The sequence below is a fragment of the Neolamprologus multifasciatus genome, chromosome 7 (assembly GCF_963576455.1).
Source record: "Neolamprologus multifasciatus chromosome 7, fNeoMul1.2, whole genome shotgun sequence".
Classification (NCBI taxonomy): Eukaryota; Metazoa; Chordata; class Actinopteri; order Cichliformes; family Cichlidae; genus Neolamprologus; species Neolamprologus multifasciatus.
In genome coordinates, this window is record NC_140445.1 from 1,008,934 (window position 1) to 1,022,466 (window position 13,533).

A 13,533-nucleotide genomic window follows, 5' to 3' on the forward strand; every position below is an offset into this window, starting at 1 on the left:
TTTTTGAGTGTTTTTTATATCTTTAGATATCTTGAATTGTTTAGAGGGTTTGGATTAAAACGGGTGCTCGGTTTTTACTCCGGGGTGTCCCGCGGTTTAAAGTGTTTCCTTTACTCCAAGTTTTACTTTTTTCTTTGAAATATTATACATACACTAGTGGGGTTTTTGTTTTTTTTCTTTCAACTTCCATTGCCTGTATCATTAAAAGTAACCGCCGCACCGGGAGGCTCCAGTGTGGAAACCAAGCGCTACAGGTTGCTGCCTACGGAAGCCCGGGCGGTCAAACAGCGCAGAATTGCAGATGGCGGTCGCAGAGAGGAAACGGGTGTTTTAGTGAGACCAACTCCTCAGACGGATACTTGGACCGGATACTCTCGCAGGGCTGACCTGTGCCTGTACCGTAAAAGCCGCTTCAGACGTTTCAGCCTCAGGTGATCCTTCACGGACACCTGTTTAACCGGGACAGGTCTGGCTAGCCCCGCCCCTCCGGCGGCAGTGAGCCGTGCAGTAGCTGCTGAGGTAGCCTGGGTTAGCCCGGGTTAGCTGTGACCGTGTGAGGATGTCGGAGAGCTGCGGGTTCCGGTGGACCGTGGTGGTGCTGACGTGCCAGCATAAAGACAGCGTTTACGCGTTCCAGAGAGGTGAGGCGCATGCGCGCAGTACATGCTATTTGAGCTTGAGTTACACCGAGCGACCTGAGGGGGCGCTAGTGGACACTGATGAGGCCAGTTTATTACTAATTTTAGAGATGTTGCACAAATGGAAGAACGCAGTCTTACATATTTGTTTAATATGTGCGTTGAAGGACATATCCTGGTCAAAAATGACTCCAAGGTTCCTCACAGTGTTACTGGAGGCCAAGGTAATGCCATCCAGAGTAAGAATCTGGTTAGATACCATATTTCTAAGCTTTTCAGGGCCGAGTAGAATAACCTCAGTTTGATCTGAATTAAGAAGCAGAAAGTTAGTGGCCATCCAAGTCTTTATGTCTTTAAGACATTCCTGCAGTTTAACTCATTGGTGTGTGTTATCTGGCTTCATGGACAGATAGAGCTGGGTGTCATCTGCATAGCAGTGAAAATGTATGCTATGTCTTCTAATGATGCTGCCTAGGGGAAGCATGTATAATGTAAACAGAATTGGTCCTAGCACTGAACCCTGTGGAACTCCATCATTAACCTCAGTGTGTGAAGAGGACTCTCCATTTACATGCACAAATTGGAGTCTATTAGATAGATATGATACAAACCACTGCAGTGCAATACCTGTAATACCTACAGCTGCTCTAATCGCTCTAATAGGATATTATGGTCGACGGTATCGAACGCTGCACTAAGGTCAAGAAGGACAAGCACAGAGATGAGTCCACTGTCAGAGGCCATAAGAAGATCATTTGTAACCTTCACTAAAGCTGTTTCTGTGCTGTGATGAACTCTGAAACCTGACTGAAACTCTTCAAATAAACCATTCCTCTGCAGATGATCTGTTAGCTGTTTGACAACTACTCTTTCAAGGATTTTTGATATGAAAGGAAGGTTGGAGATTGGCCTATAATTAGCTAAGACTGCTGGGTCTAGAGATGCTTTTTGAGTAAAGGTTTAACTGCAGCCACCTTGAAGGCCTGTGGTACATAGCCAATTATTAGAGATAGGTTGATCATATATAAGATCGAAGAATTAATTAATGGCAGGACTTCTTTGAGCAGTTTTGTAGGAATGGGGTCTAAAAGACACGTTGATGGTTTGGAGGAAGTAATTATTGAAGTTAACTCAGAAAGATCGATTGGAAAAAAAGAGTCTAACTTAACATCAATGGAACTAAGAGTAGCTGTAGATAATATTACATCTGTGGGATGATTATTGGTAATTTTTTCTCTAATGATAAAAATGTTATTTGTGAAGAAGTTCATGAAGTCATCACTAGTTAACGTTAAAGGGATGGTTGGCTCAAAAGAGCTCTGACTTTTTGTCAGCCTGGCTACAGTGCTGAAGAGAAACCTGGGGTTGTTCTTATTTTCTTCAATCAGTGATGAGTAGTAAGCTGTTCTGGCTTTGCGGAGGGCTTTCTTATAAAGCAACAAACTATTTCTCCAGGCTAAATGATGATCCTCTAAAGGATGTGTAAGGCCCAGGTGGACAATATATGATAACAAGTTTATTAGGAACAGACAGTGACTTTGTCGCTGATGATTTATTGCCATACATAAAATGTTATTTTTTGCCTGTTGCCAAATATCCTAAAATTAGCTTGGTCATAGTTCAACGATAGTGTATTGATCTCAGTAAGCTGATCTAAACTTTCCAACAGCAGCGTCCGAGCTGTGTTGGATAAATCTGAGCTGCAGTAGAGCCACTGAGCTGCAGCTGTTTGCTCTAAAATCATGCAACACCCACTCAGTTTATAGGCCAAAGAGGTTTGTTTTGGAAATGTTCCTGCTTGCAGTGCGAGTTTGGCTTTGTTATGATCTCACTTCTACTTTTGTGTGTCCATCAGAGCTGGAGCTGAGGCAGCAGCGGGGCGTCCTCTCTGCAGGTGCGTTGGTTTTGACCGTCAGGGACCGCCAGGAGCCGCTGGGCAGCGGCGGGGCAACGCTGAACGCTCTGCTGGTGGCCGCGGAGCACCTGAGCAGCAGAGCCGGGCACACAGTGAGTCCTCAGCCGCTCTCCTTCACCTGATCCTTAGTGACCCTGCAAAAACCAGAGAACCCAAAGATGTGCCCGTTGTTCTGAACTAGAAAGCACATGATCTCCTCGGATCATTTCTCTGCGTGATTCTCAGTTTAGAATAATCCTCCTTGGTCTTAGCTGTGTCTCAGTCTGAAACATGCTGCTTTAGCTCCTCCCACTAACAGGAGACAAACTGTCACATGTCCTTTATGCGATCACCTGTTTTTCTCTCAGGTGGTGACTGCCGACGTCCTGGATGACGCTTACATCCTCATCCTCCACACGGTGAGTCAGACAGCAGCGCCTCTCTGATGTTTCTGTGCCGCGGCTGATTTTTCCGATCGGTCCTCAGGGTCGGGACTTTCCCTGGAGCTCCTGCAGCCGAGCGTTCTGCTGGCTTCCCGAAGAGAAGCCCGATCAGAAGGTCCAGGCTCCAGTCTGCTGTCTGGATCTGCTGCTGGACCGCCTCAGCAACCAGGTGAGCTTCCACGCCGTCCCCAGAAAGACCCTTTAAACGTGGGATGCTGCAGGGTTGTGTGTCGGGGCCACTTCAGTTTGCCTTGACTCGCTGAACACTGTTGTGTTTTCGTTCAGATCTGTCCCGGTTCTCCTCCCGGTGTTTGGGTCTGCAGCACCGACATGATCCTCGCCGTCCCTCCTGACTTTGGTAAGTGAGAGGGTCGAAGCCCCGGTGATCCTGGAAACGTCATGAATTTAATCGAACCATCCCTCCTCCCCCTCCTCACGCTTTCATGTTGGTCAGGTTTGTCCTGGGACGGATTCTCAGGTGTTCGGGTTTTGGCGTTACCTGGTGACATCACCTATGCAGCCAATCATGGGGTCTACCTGTCCGACTCACAGGTGCTCACTTAGTTCATTCACAGCTTTTTTCCACGTGCTCGCCTCTTTTCTCTTTTTAATATTTAAATGTTGTTTTCCATCAGGGACGAGTCAGAGACATCATCTATCGAGGAACCAAAGAGCAGATCCAGCGCGCTGCAATGCCTGATGGGAAAGTGCCTCTGGTGCGTCTTCTAGATCAAATCAAACACACCTTTTAATTAAAAGCCATTTAGGCTCAAACTGAAACACAAAGTCACTGACAGATTCTCCGAATCCTTTAAGACTGATCATTTTATACTTTTGTTTGTGTGTCTGCAGGTGTCGGGTCCGGTTTTCTTCAGCAGGTCCGTGTCTGAGAAGTTACTGCAGACTCACGTCACGCCGCCTCTGGACGGCTGCACTTACCTGGGGCTGGACTCTGGAGCTCCGCCCCTCCAGGTACGTGGATTTGTCATCCAGGGAAGTTAGTCTGGATGAGAACTAAGACTTGGAGATGTCATGATGAAGGATCAGAATTTCAAGTGGAAAAAAAAGATAAATTGTTGCTGAAGTTGTGGAAAGAAAAAATGTTTTTTGGATTAAAATAAATTAAATATATGAAATAAAATTAATTCTATTTTATATATATATATATATATATATTATTAATTAAAAGACATAAAAAAAAGAGTGCACATAAACTTAAATATGCCAGCCATCTCTGAAGAACTATATTGTTAATTTATATATATATATATATATATAATTACTAAAATTAAACCCCAAATATATGATACATGAAACTATGAAAGTCCAAAACCCAAGCATTGATGTGATCTACAAAAAATAGATCGAAATATTATATATGATATTATATATGTGTAAAAATGAAGTGAAATGATTTGTAATTTTAAAAAAGTCACAATTTCCAATAAAATTATGATAAAGTAAAAAAAAAAAATCCTTTCACTAAATAAATATGAGTTTTAACAAAACATCTAAAGTTTGAGTTACGATGCTGATTTTGAGTCCCGCCCACAGGACTAACATGACCTCTGACCTGTACTCGTTTACCCGAGATCATAATCCCGGTTTGAAACATCGACACTGAGCGGCGTGAATCACCGTGGAGACGATGTTGGTCTTTTTGTAACGACTTTTGTTTGTCGGCTGAGTCGCAGTCATCGTCATGGCTACTAGACATCTAACCGTAGAAAGTTCAGATCCATCACGCGTGGCGATGGGGCCCTCACACGACGAGGCGTTACAGAGTTACCTGCTCCGACAGATGGCCGGCTGTAATTTAACGTCCTGTCGTCCATATTTAAAAGCAGCGGCACGAGCTGGAGCGATAAAGATTCCCGAGTTGTTTCCTGGTGGATGCTGATGTGACTCCTCGCTGCGGTTCCTCCTCAGGTGTCTCTCTTCCTGGACGTGTTAAAGTGTCTCTGCTTGGATCTGACTCGGGATCAGTTCGTGAGCGAAGAGCGAGCCGGCTGCAGTTCAGCGGTCGGGCTGCAGGGGGCGGTGGTGAGGCGCGGCAGGGCGGAGCTGTGGAGGATCCTGAGAGGAGCTCCGCTGAGTCTGGGTCAGTTTCTCCGCCTCCTCCGTTCGCTCTTTCTTTGTGCCGCCGTTGCCTGCTGACATGTCCTCGTTTCACAGTGTACGTCCCCGGCGGTCGCTACGACTACCTTACTCTGTCTGGGAAGGCGCATGTCGACCGACTGAGCCGCGATTGGACGGGGAGAAACACTCTCTCGCATATCCAGGTGATTGTTCCTGCCTCCATCCTTTATGTACAGTTTATGAATAATTGTGTAATTGGTGCTTGTTTTTGTGGTCATGTGAGAAACTGAGCGCTTCCCCGACTCCAGCGTCCCTGTGTTGTCAGAATGAAATAAATACATCAGAAAGTGACAAGTGAATTCATTCAAACTGGAAATACATGTTAAACACATTAAAATCTTTTTATATGTTAAATGCTTAAATGTGTCGTTAATTAATTAAACTACGTAGTTGTTTTACAGTTTGATGAATTATGTCACGTTCTCTGTCCTGCTGTGTGTCCCAAGCGTCTTTCAAAGCTTTTCTTTTAATGTTTTTATTTAAAGGGACAGTACATATGCACCTGTGACTTAATTTGAAATGCATTCTGGGATACCCGGTGTCCAAAGACTTCCCAGCGGAGGCTGGAAGGATATTATCTAGGATCTCTCTGAACTGCAAAATAATAATAAGTTTTCAAAATAAAACGACTTCATATTTTGAATTGTTTATTCTCTCGACCCTCCATACGTGACGTGGGATGATTTCTGACTGAAGGACGACAGCTTATTTCCACAGATTTGATCATCAGCGGAAATTTCACGGAGGGTTTATTTAGTGAGACAAATGTCACGCAAGCTCAGCGATGACTGCAGTTCATGTTGTGGCCACCAGAGGTCAGGCCTCCATTATTGATCAATCAACAAGCGTTTGACTCTGCTCCACTTCCTGTTTCATCAGAACGAGGACGTGTTGAGCGAAGGAGGTCGGGTGATCAATAGCGTTTTGGAGGGCGCCGTTTCCGTGGCTGCAGGAGCAGTGGTGCAACACTGCCACCTACAGGTGGGGAGGAGCTTCAGACCCAGACTGTATTCTGACCGCACTCTCCTGAGAGCTGAGTCTAGTATTTCCACACTGCATGTTTCTCCAGACATGATGTTAGATCAGAAGCAGGAAGTCAGTGTTTTTATGGAGACAACGTGTCAACATGTCCACCGTCTGACCGTCAGGGTCCTCTGGACGTCCCAACAGGCTGCCTGCTGTCGGGTCTCGAGCTGTCGACCTCACCAAGTGTCCGGCTCCTGCCTCTCAGCAGTGACATCATCATCCAGGGACATCGCATTGAGCTGGGGGAGCTGCAGCTGTACGTCTACACGGTGATGGGAGCGCACGACGACCTGGAGGTAAAACACAGAAGATCTTTATATTCTCCTGCGCCGCCGCCTCCTCAGGGCGTATGTGGCGTTCCAGTGTTATCTGATGTCTCCTCCTCTTCCTCAGATCTCCTCTGACGACAGCAACGCTTCCTTCCTCAACCAGACGTGGAACAACTTCTACAGCAGGACGGGAATACAGTAAGACTCCTGAATATGAAGAACTTCACAATAAAAGCCTCATTAAAAAATTGTTTTGTTTTTATGTCAGTATGTTAGTCATATTAATGACATCGTTGACCTCCTGACCTCCACAAATGTCACATGTGTGCGGTTGTGTCTCTGTGCGTGTCCTCAGGTCGGAGGAGCTGTGGGTTCGAGGAGAACGGCGCTCCCTCCTGGAGGCTCGCCTCTTCCCAGTCCTCCACCCCAGACGAGGTGCTGTGGGTCTAGAGGGAGGCGTGGCCTGGCTGCTGGGAGGGGGCGGCTGCCTGGCAGGGTGGAGGGAGGCGTGGAGGCTTTCTTTGAAGGAGGTGCTGTTGCTCACCCACCAGGAGACGGAGCTACAGCGAAGGGAGGAGCTGCTGTTCCTGGTGGGAAGGCGGCGTGTGGCCGACGCCCTGAGGGGGCGCTCGGACGTCTGCCTGCTGCCTTGCTTCAGGGCCGCTGTGCTGGGAGGCCAGCAGGGGGCGCTGCTGGAAGCTCTGGACAGCAGTGAGTGTCTGCTCTATGATGGGCCCATAGAAACAGGCAGTTTTGGCTCCTCCTTCTGTGTGTCAAATACGTTTTCTGATTGGCCAGTTTCAGGAAACTTCCTTTGGTAATTCTCGTTTGCTTTCAGTCGCTGGAGGGAGCAAAGAGCAGGGGGCGGAGCTCGGAGCAGATCTGGGCGTGGCTGCCCGCTGTCTCTCCTGCATCGCGGACGTGTTGGTGTGCATGGCCGGCGGGCAGGGAGGTCTGAGGAGCGGGCCAGCGGCTAATGAAGCCTGGAGCTCCGCCTACGCCATGTTGGAGGAGGGTGACCTGAAGGGCGGAGTCCACGCACTCACCGTGCAGCGGCAGCACTGGCTCAGCAGGTGGGCGCTGCACTGTTTGTGTCACATGGTCTGGCTGATATAACGATGGTAAACGCCTTGGGTGTCGCTGCCTCCTACAGGCCTGATCTGCTGGTGCGGGCGGCGCGGCACTACGAAGGCGCCGGACAGGTGCTGTTACGGAAGGCTGTGATGTCATCTCAGAGATTCATCTCCATTGGACAGGGCAAAGTCCAGCCCCTTGGACAGTGGCAGGAAGTGGAGTGTCCAGCTCGGCTGGATTTAGCAGGTTATTGGATAAAGGTTCATGGTGCATTCAGGGGCAGTTGGTCCTTTAGACGCTGATCCTGTATCTGTGTTTCAGGCGGCTGGAGTGACACTCCACCAATCGCATTCGAGCACGGGGGCTCCGTCACAAACGTTGCGGTGAAGGTCGACGGGAAGTGTCCTATTGGTGCTAGAGCACGTCGCATCTCCGAGCCCCGCCTCCTGCTGGTCAGCTACACTGGAGGGCGGAGCAGTGGGATTTCCACGGAGACGGCGTGCGACAGCCTGGATGACCTGAAGGATTACAGTCAGCCTCACGCTCCCGGTACATCGTTTACCGGCTAAACTGGGACGACAGGAAGGAAGTGGGAAGCTGACTGTGTGTCTGTGTGTTACAGGAGCGCTGCTGAAGGCGGTGTGTGTCTGTAGTGGGCTGGTGTCCCTGACCTCCCAGCATCCTCTGGGGCATCAGCTGATGGAGCGGTGGGGAGGAGGGGTGGAGCTCCACAGCTGGTCGGAGCTGCCGACGGGATCGGGATTGGGTGAGAAACAGGAAACTTGTAGGTGATGGAGGAGTTCAGCACTTTGATTGGTCCTCTTTCTGCAGGGACCAGCAGCATCCTGGCGGGGGCGCTGTTGGCCGCGGTGTACAGGTGTACCAGGCGAACCTACGACACGGACTCCCTGATCCACGCCGTTTTGTACCTGGAGCAGATTCTTACCACAGGTTTGTCACGCCCTTCATCACTAAACACCTTCTCCTGCTCCTTCTCATCCTCCTCCTCCTCCTGCAGGTGGAGGCTGGCAGGATCAGGTGGGCGGTCTGGTAGGCGGAGTAAAGGTGGGTCGATCCAGAGCATCCCTCCCCCTGCAGGTGCAGGTGGAGCGTCTCAGTCTTCCTGAGGAGTTCTCGCTTGCTCTGGAGCAGCACCTCCTGCTGGTCTACACCGGGAAGACCCGGCTGGCCCGAAATCTGCTGCAGGTGGGTACTTTCAGGATCGACCAATGAGACGCTCTCTGTGTACGAGCACGCTCCTTAATTCTGCTGCTTAAAAAACACTGGCAGCACCACGACGTGCACTGACAGGGGAGAGAGGGGGAGGAGCCTGCTTCCTGAAGTCCAGCCGTAGGATGGTTAAGCTCACATCTGTCCTCCACCCTCCTGTAATCATCCTGCTGCATGTACCTGGAGGCTGGAAATCACCTGTGCTGCTCAGACTGCGGTCCACCTGTCGGGTTGTCTGGCTGCACGTCTTTGTTCCCAGGACTGATCAGACATCACAATAATGACGATGATGATGATGATGATGGTGGTGGCAGCAGCTTCAGATGGCGGGTTGAGGTTTCCTGTCTCCAGGATCTCTGAAGGCGGAGCCATCAGGGGCAGCAGCTTTGCCTGGCCGGAGTCTGCACATCTCTCTCCTGAGGGGGATGGAGGTGCAGGCGAGGGTGGAGGTGCAGGCGAGGGTGGAGGTGGATCTGTTGGAGTGGGCTCTCCTTTCTTTCTGTCTGCTCCACTCTCAGCTCCTCTTTCATGTTAAAAAGTTAAAAACAAAAGTCGATTCATGAAGTAAAAGAGGAGAAAAGTGAAACTCGTCAAGGTGAAAACAAGCAGAGCGACTCCGAGTAACAGAGAGCCTTCAGGGTTGGAATAAAGCAGCTGAGATGAAGATGGTGATGATGATGTGTGTCCTGCAGGATGTGGTCCGCAGCTGGTACAGCCGCCTGCCGTCGATGGTGCAGAACGCCCAGCAGCTGGTGTGTAATTCAGAGGAGTGCGCTCGGGCCTGCGTGGACGGTGAGACGCTTCAGTGGGACATTTCCTACATTTCCCAGAATGCAGTGTGCCCAACGTCAGTGGGTTTCAGAAAGGCTAAATGACCACTTCCTCTGCAGGTTCTCTGTCCAGGCTGGGGGAGTGTCTGGACCGCTCATGGCAGCAGAAGAAGCTGATGGCCCCGGGCTGCGAGCCAGCGTCAGTGCGCGCTATGATGGAGGCCCTGAGGCCGCTGGTCCTGGGCCAGAGTCTGGCCGGGGCCGGTGGCGGCGGCTTCCTTTACTTGCTGACTCGAGAGCCCCGACAGCGGGAGGCGGTGCTGCAGGTCCTCAACAACATGCCGGTAAGAATTGGTCAGGGTCAGAGGTCAAATTTATTCTATTCTATGAATAAAACAAACATAAATACCTGAGTCAGCGCTACGCTGTAGATTCATGTAATACCACTTTGAACCACACGGCGGAGCAGCGAGTCCAACATGTCTCCGTTTGATGTCGCTCAGATTTAATAAACACACATTCACAGGTTTTCTTTACAGGAGACGGTACGGTTTGTTCAGCAAAGCTTTTACAAAGCAGTTGACCTTTGACCTTTAGTCAGGAAAGATGACTTCACAACCCACTGGGGCCTCAAATAAACCGTCATTAGTTTTAAAGCTTAACTCAGGTTTAAAATCTTTAGTTCGAAACATGTCAGAGCTGCTTCTGTAAAACAAACTTTATAATGAGCTCAGTGTGGATGATGTCACAGAGAGGGGTCTAATCAGAAAAAGAAAGCCTAAGGTGGGAGGAGCTAAATTGTCTTGTTTTCTAAAGGGCTGGCGTGTGATACAGGAGGATTATTCCGAACTGTGAATCATGCTAAGCTGCTCTGGCGGAGCAGAGTAATTCCTGACCATGTGTCCTGTTTTGATGGTTTCTGGTGTGTTTCAGGGTCTGGGAGACTTCAGCGTCCACTCTGTGGAGCTGGACATGGACGGACTCACAGTCCTTGCGCCGTTAACCTGAGAACGCTGATCGTTCCTCGGCTTCAACAGTGATGAAGAGGAGACAAAGAAGAGCTGTGTTTAAAGTTTGTTCTGGTTTTGTAGGAATCTGATTTTATTAATCAAACTGATTAATCAGGAGCATTGATCTGTATCTTGACAGAATAAATAAAAGCTCAGTTTTCGACTGTTCGAGTCCGTGTCCTCATCCAAAGACGGCCATGTTTGTTTTTAGTCAAGTTTTATTAGTAAAAAAGACAAAATCCAGATCTCAAACAGACATTCTGTAGGTAAAAAACATTGAACTATACAGCGTGAATTGAGCAGAATTTATATACAGATGTACATCAGCAGTCGGACTGATCCAGGCTTCAGTCGTCGTCCTCATCCTCAGCGGGCAGCGGCCGGGCTCTGCGGACAAAAACCAAACTGATCAGCGTCAAACTTCCCACAGGGCGCTGGAACATAAACGCCACGTCCTGAATAAATAAAATCTGTCAGTCAGTCGAGCGGCGTCAGCGGCGAGTTTGAGGCCTCTCCTCAGATTTTAGCATCATCCATGCGGCAATCAGTTACTCAGCCATGTTCGAACCAAACTGTCTCAGCTGTCTCACTCTCAATTTAATATCAGTTTAACTTTTAATGACTTTCAAGACCTACAAGGAGCTGCGATCAGTCCAGACAGGTGAGTCTGAAGCTATAAAAGCAACGATTTGAGGAAAAGAAATAATCCGATTATCGTCAGCTGCTGTATTTGAGGTTTTTGAGACAAAAATCAGCTGAGAAGCATGGCTACAGTGTTCCTAATAAACTGGACTTTGAGTTTCCTGGTACCACTTGATGTTGTTTGCTTTAACTCAATGACCATGAGGGAATATAATTTTTAAAACAAACCTGCAGAGTTAAAATGCTTTCATTTTTCAAACTAAAAGCACTCCATCTCTGCGTTTTTACATTTGATAGCTGCAGACTCTGCTGAAGGTTTCCGGTGAACCCTCAGAAACCGGCCTCTGATGGGTGACTGAAGAGAGAGGTTCCTGATCCATAAGTGATCATATAAAGCTTCATGCCGATCCAAACTCTGGATCACGCTCTTTGGGTATGGGAAAGCATCAGCTCCCGTTGACACCGGCCTCCGTTTCATGCAGCATTCATTCAAATGTTTTCCCCGTCATCTCACCAGCACGCAGCTCGTGTTTTAGCGGATCAAACTAGCCTGGCCCACGCGTCACAGCAGCAGGTACAGCTCCACACTGAAATAATCTGAGGTGAAACTAACGGCTCATCACACAGCAGCAAACCTCGGCTAAGCTTCATCTCTCATTTTGTGTGTCTTAAAAGGAGTTTGGGAGGTGGGACGCAAGTTCCCTGAAGAGGTTTAAAATAAAGCACAACACATACTTCCTGCTGGCTTTTGACATCCCGCTGCCTCCGGCCTCTTCATCATCCTCCACCTCCTGGGGCCGCCTGTTCTCCTTCTCCACCTTCCTGGGGGGACCGCCAAAAAAGTCCCCGATGCCCTTCTGCCAGGTCGGGGTGGGACGAGGACACACGGGGTTCCCACCGGCGTATTTGTTCTTTGCTGCAAGTTACAACAATCACAGCAGCCTCAGTACGTGAAGTGTGTGTGTGTGTGTAGTGAAACTAGGACTGACCAGGTGTGGGGGACTGGCTGCTGGAGGCGGCGTTGGATGAACTGGCACCCAGAGACTTCCGGGGGGCAGAAGCTGCAACAGCTGCAAATGAAATACATGAAACCAGCTGATTATGAAGGATCCAGTAAGAAACCAGTAGAAGTTCACCGAGGACCAAAGCTGAGCCAAATGAAGAGAGTAAAGTCTCATTTGCAGAATGTTAAATAAAAGTTAAAAGAAAGCTTGTTAAAAACCTAAAATAGCTGCAGAATGAATGAGAGCCGTGCACTGCTATTTAAACTGGGTCTTTAAGGAAGCAGAGCAGGTCTAAATTTTAATTCTTATCCGTTGGATGTTGGAAAAAATGTAAGCCAAATTCACCAGAAGGTCCCAGAACTTAATAAACATGCATCCATTATGGACGGTAACACGCGTGGCATCTATGTTAAAGAGAGGCGCGTTAATTATTTAATACGCGAATGGACTTTTGTGAGGCGTGCGCACAAAGACGCACCGCGGCGCTCAAAACTGGCGCCAGTTTACAGTAAACGTCGTACAAACTTTAGGAAAGGGTCATTAAAGATGACACCTCGTGAGATGAATGAGAACATTAAGCTAGAACGTTTGACTCAGATGATAAAACGACAATTAAATGTTTTAATTTAAATATCTTCGCCTCTCCCGGAGAACCCGAGAGGGCAGCAGACCAGCCTCCGTGTTGGCGGGAGGCTGATTTTAGGAAGCCGTGCGGTGGATTTACACACAAACTTCAGCTGACAGTTTTCTTTCAATTATTTTAGTGTAAAAAATAAATATAATACGTTAACTACTCTTCTTCGAGACTACATTTGTATGATTTTACCAGCTTTGGCTCAGCGTCGCCTGCCCGCCAGACTACCTTACAAAACAGACGTGTTCTTGTACAAACAAGCTTTAAAGATCTAAATTCTGATTGAATGCCTTTAACTTGTTGCCGTACCTTTTCTGTATGATCCGGGCACACTATCGGCTTTTGTCCTCACCATGTTGGCAGCGGGTTTTACAGTAAACCAACACTCCTGCCTGAAATCCGCGGACCGCAGTGAACCGAGCACCGTCCCGCCTCGGTTTAAAACCAACAGGCGGATGGGGCGGGAGACTTCTTCTTCTCTTGCTTCTATAGTGGTAGACTCCACGAATAGCTGGAACACAAGCTTGCCCCTCATAGGTGAATGTGTGTAACTGCAGCTCCCACCATTTTATTCTTTCACTGTATGGATGATTGTTTAAGCCACTGGCAGAAAAATAACGAAACAAAACATTTTCTTGGTAATCAGAAGTTTGAGTTATCAGGCTATTATCACAAAACTTCAAATTATGTATCTTCAAATTGCAACTTACTAACTCAAACTTCTGAGGAACTAGCGTTAACAACTTGACATTTTGAATGA

At 48.3% G+C, this 13,533-nt stretch overlaps 2 protein-coding genes across 2 annotated transcripts; one reads left to right on the plus strand and one right to left on the minus strand.

Moving 5' to 3' along the window:
• Positions 1-100: 100 nt before the first annotated feature.
• fcsk (fucose kinase) lies at positions 101-10,656 on the plus strand. Its single transcript, XM_085168862.1, has 23 exons — positions 101-641; positions 2,494-2,645; positions 2,901-2,951; positions 3,019-3,144; positions 3,261-3,333; positions 3,430-3,527; positions 3,611-3,691; positions 3,828-3,947; positions 4,905-5,076; positions 5,151-5,257; positions 5,994-6,095; positions 6,263-6,436; positions 6,534-6,607; positions 6,765-7,120; positions 7,248-7,482; positions 7,563-7,729; positions 7,805-8,032; positions 8,106-8,249; positions 8,315-8,434; positions 8,502-8,689; positions 9,406-9,505; positions 9,604-9,827; positions 10,417-10,656. Exons 1-23 carry the CDS (start codon positions 560-562, stop codon positions 10,489-10,491), a joined length of 3,249 nt encoding a protein of 1,082 aa, XP_085024988.1. The 5' UTR covers positions 101-559; the 3' UTR covers positions 10,492-10,656.
• Positions 10,657-10,693: 37 nt separating this feature from the next.
• Positions 10,694-13,241, minus strand: pclaf (PCNA clamp associated factor). Its single transcript, XM_085168885.1, has 4 exons — positions 13,083-13,241; positions 12,125-12,205; positions 11,871-12,051; positions 10,694-10,880 (listed from the first exon to the last, which is right to left on the minus strand). The coding sequence occupies exons 1-4, from the start codon at positions 13,126-13,128 to the stop codon at positions 10,841-10,843; spliced, it is 348 nt and encodes a 115-aa protein (XP_085025011.1). The 5' UTR covers positions 13,129-13,241; the 3' UTR covers positions 10,694-10,840.
• Between the last annotated feature and the right edge of the window lie 292 nt (positions 13,242-13,533).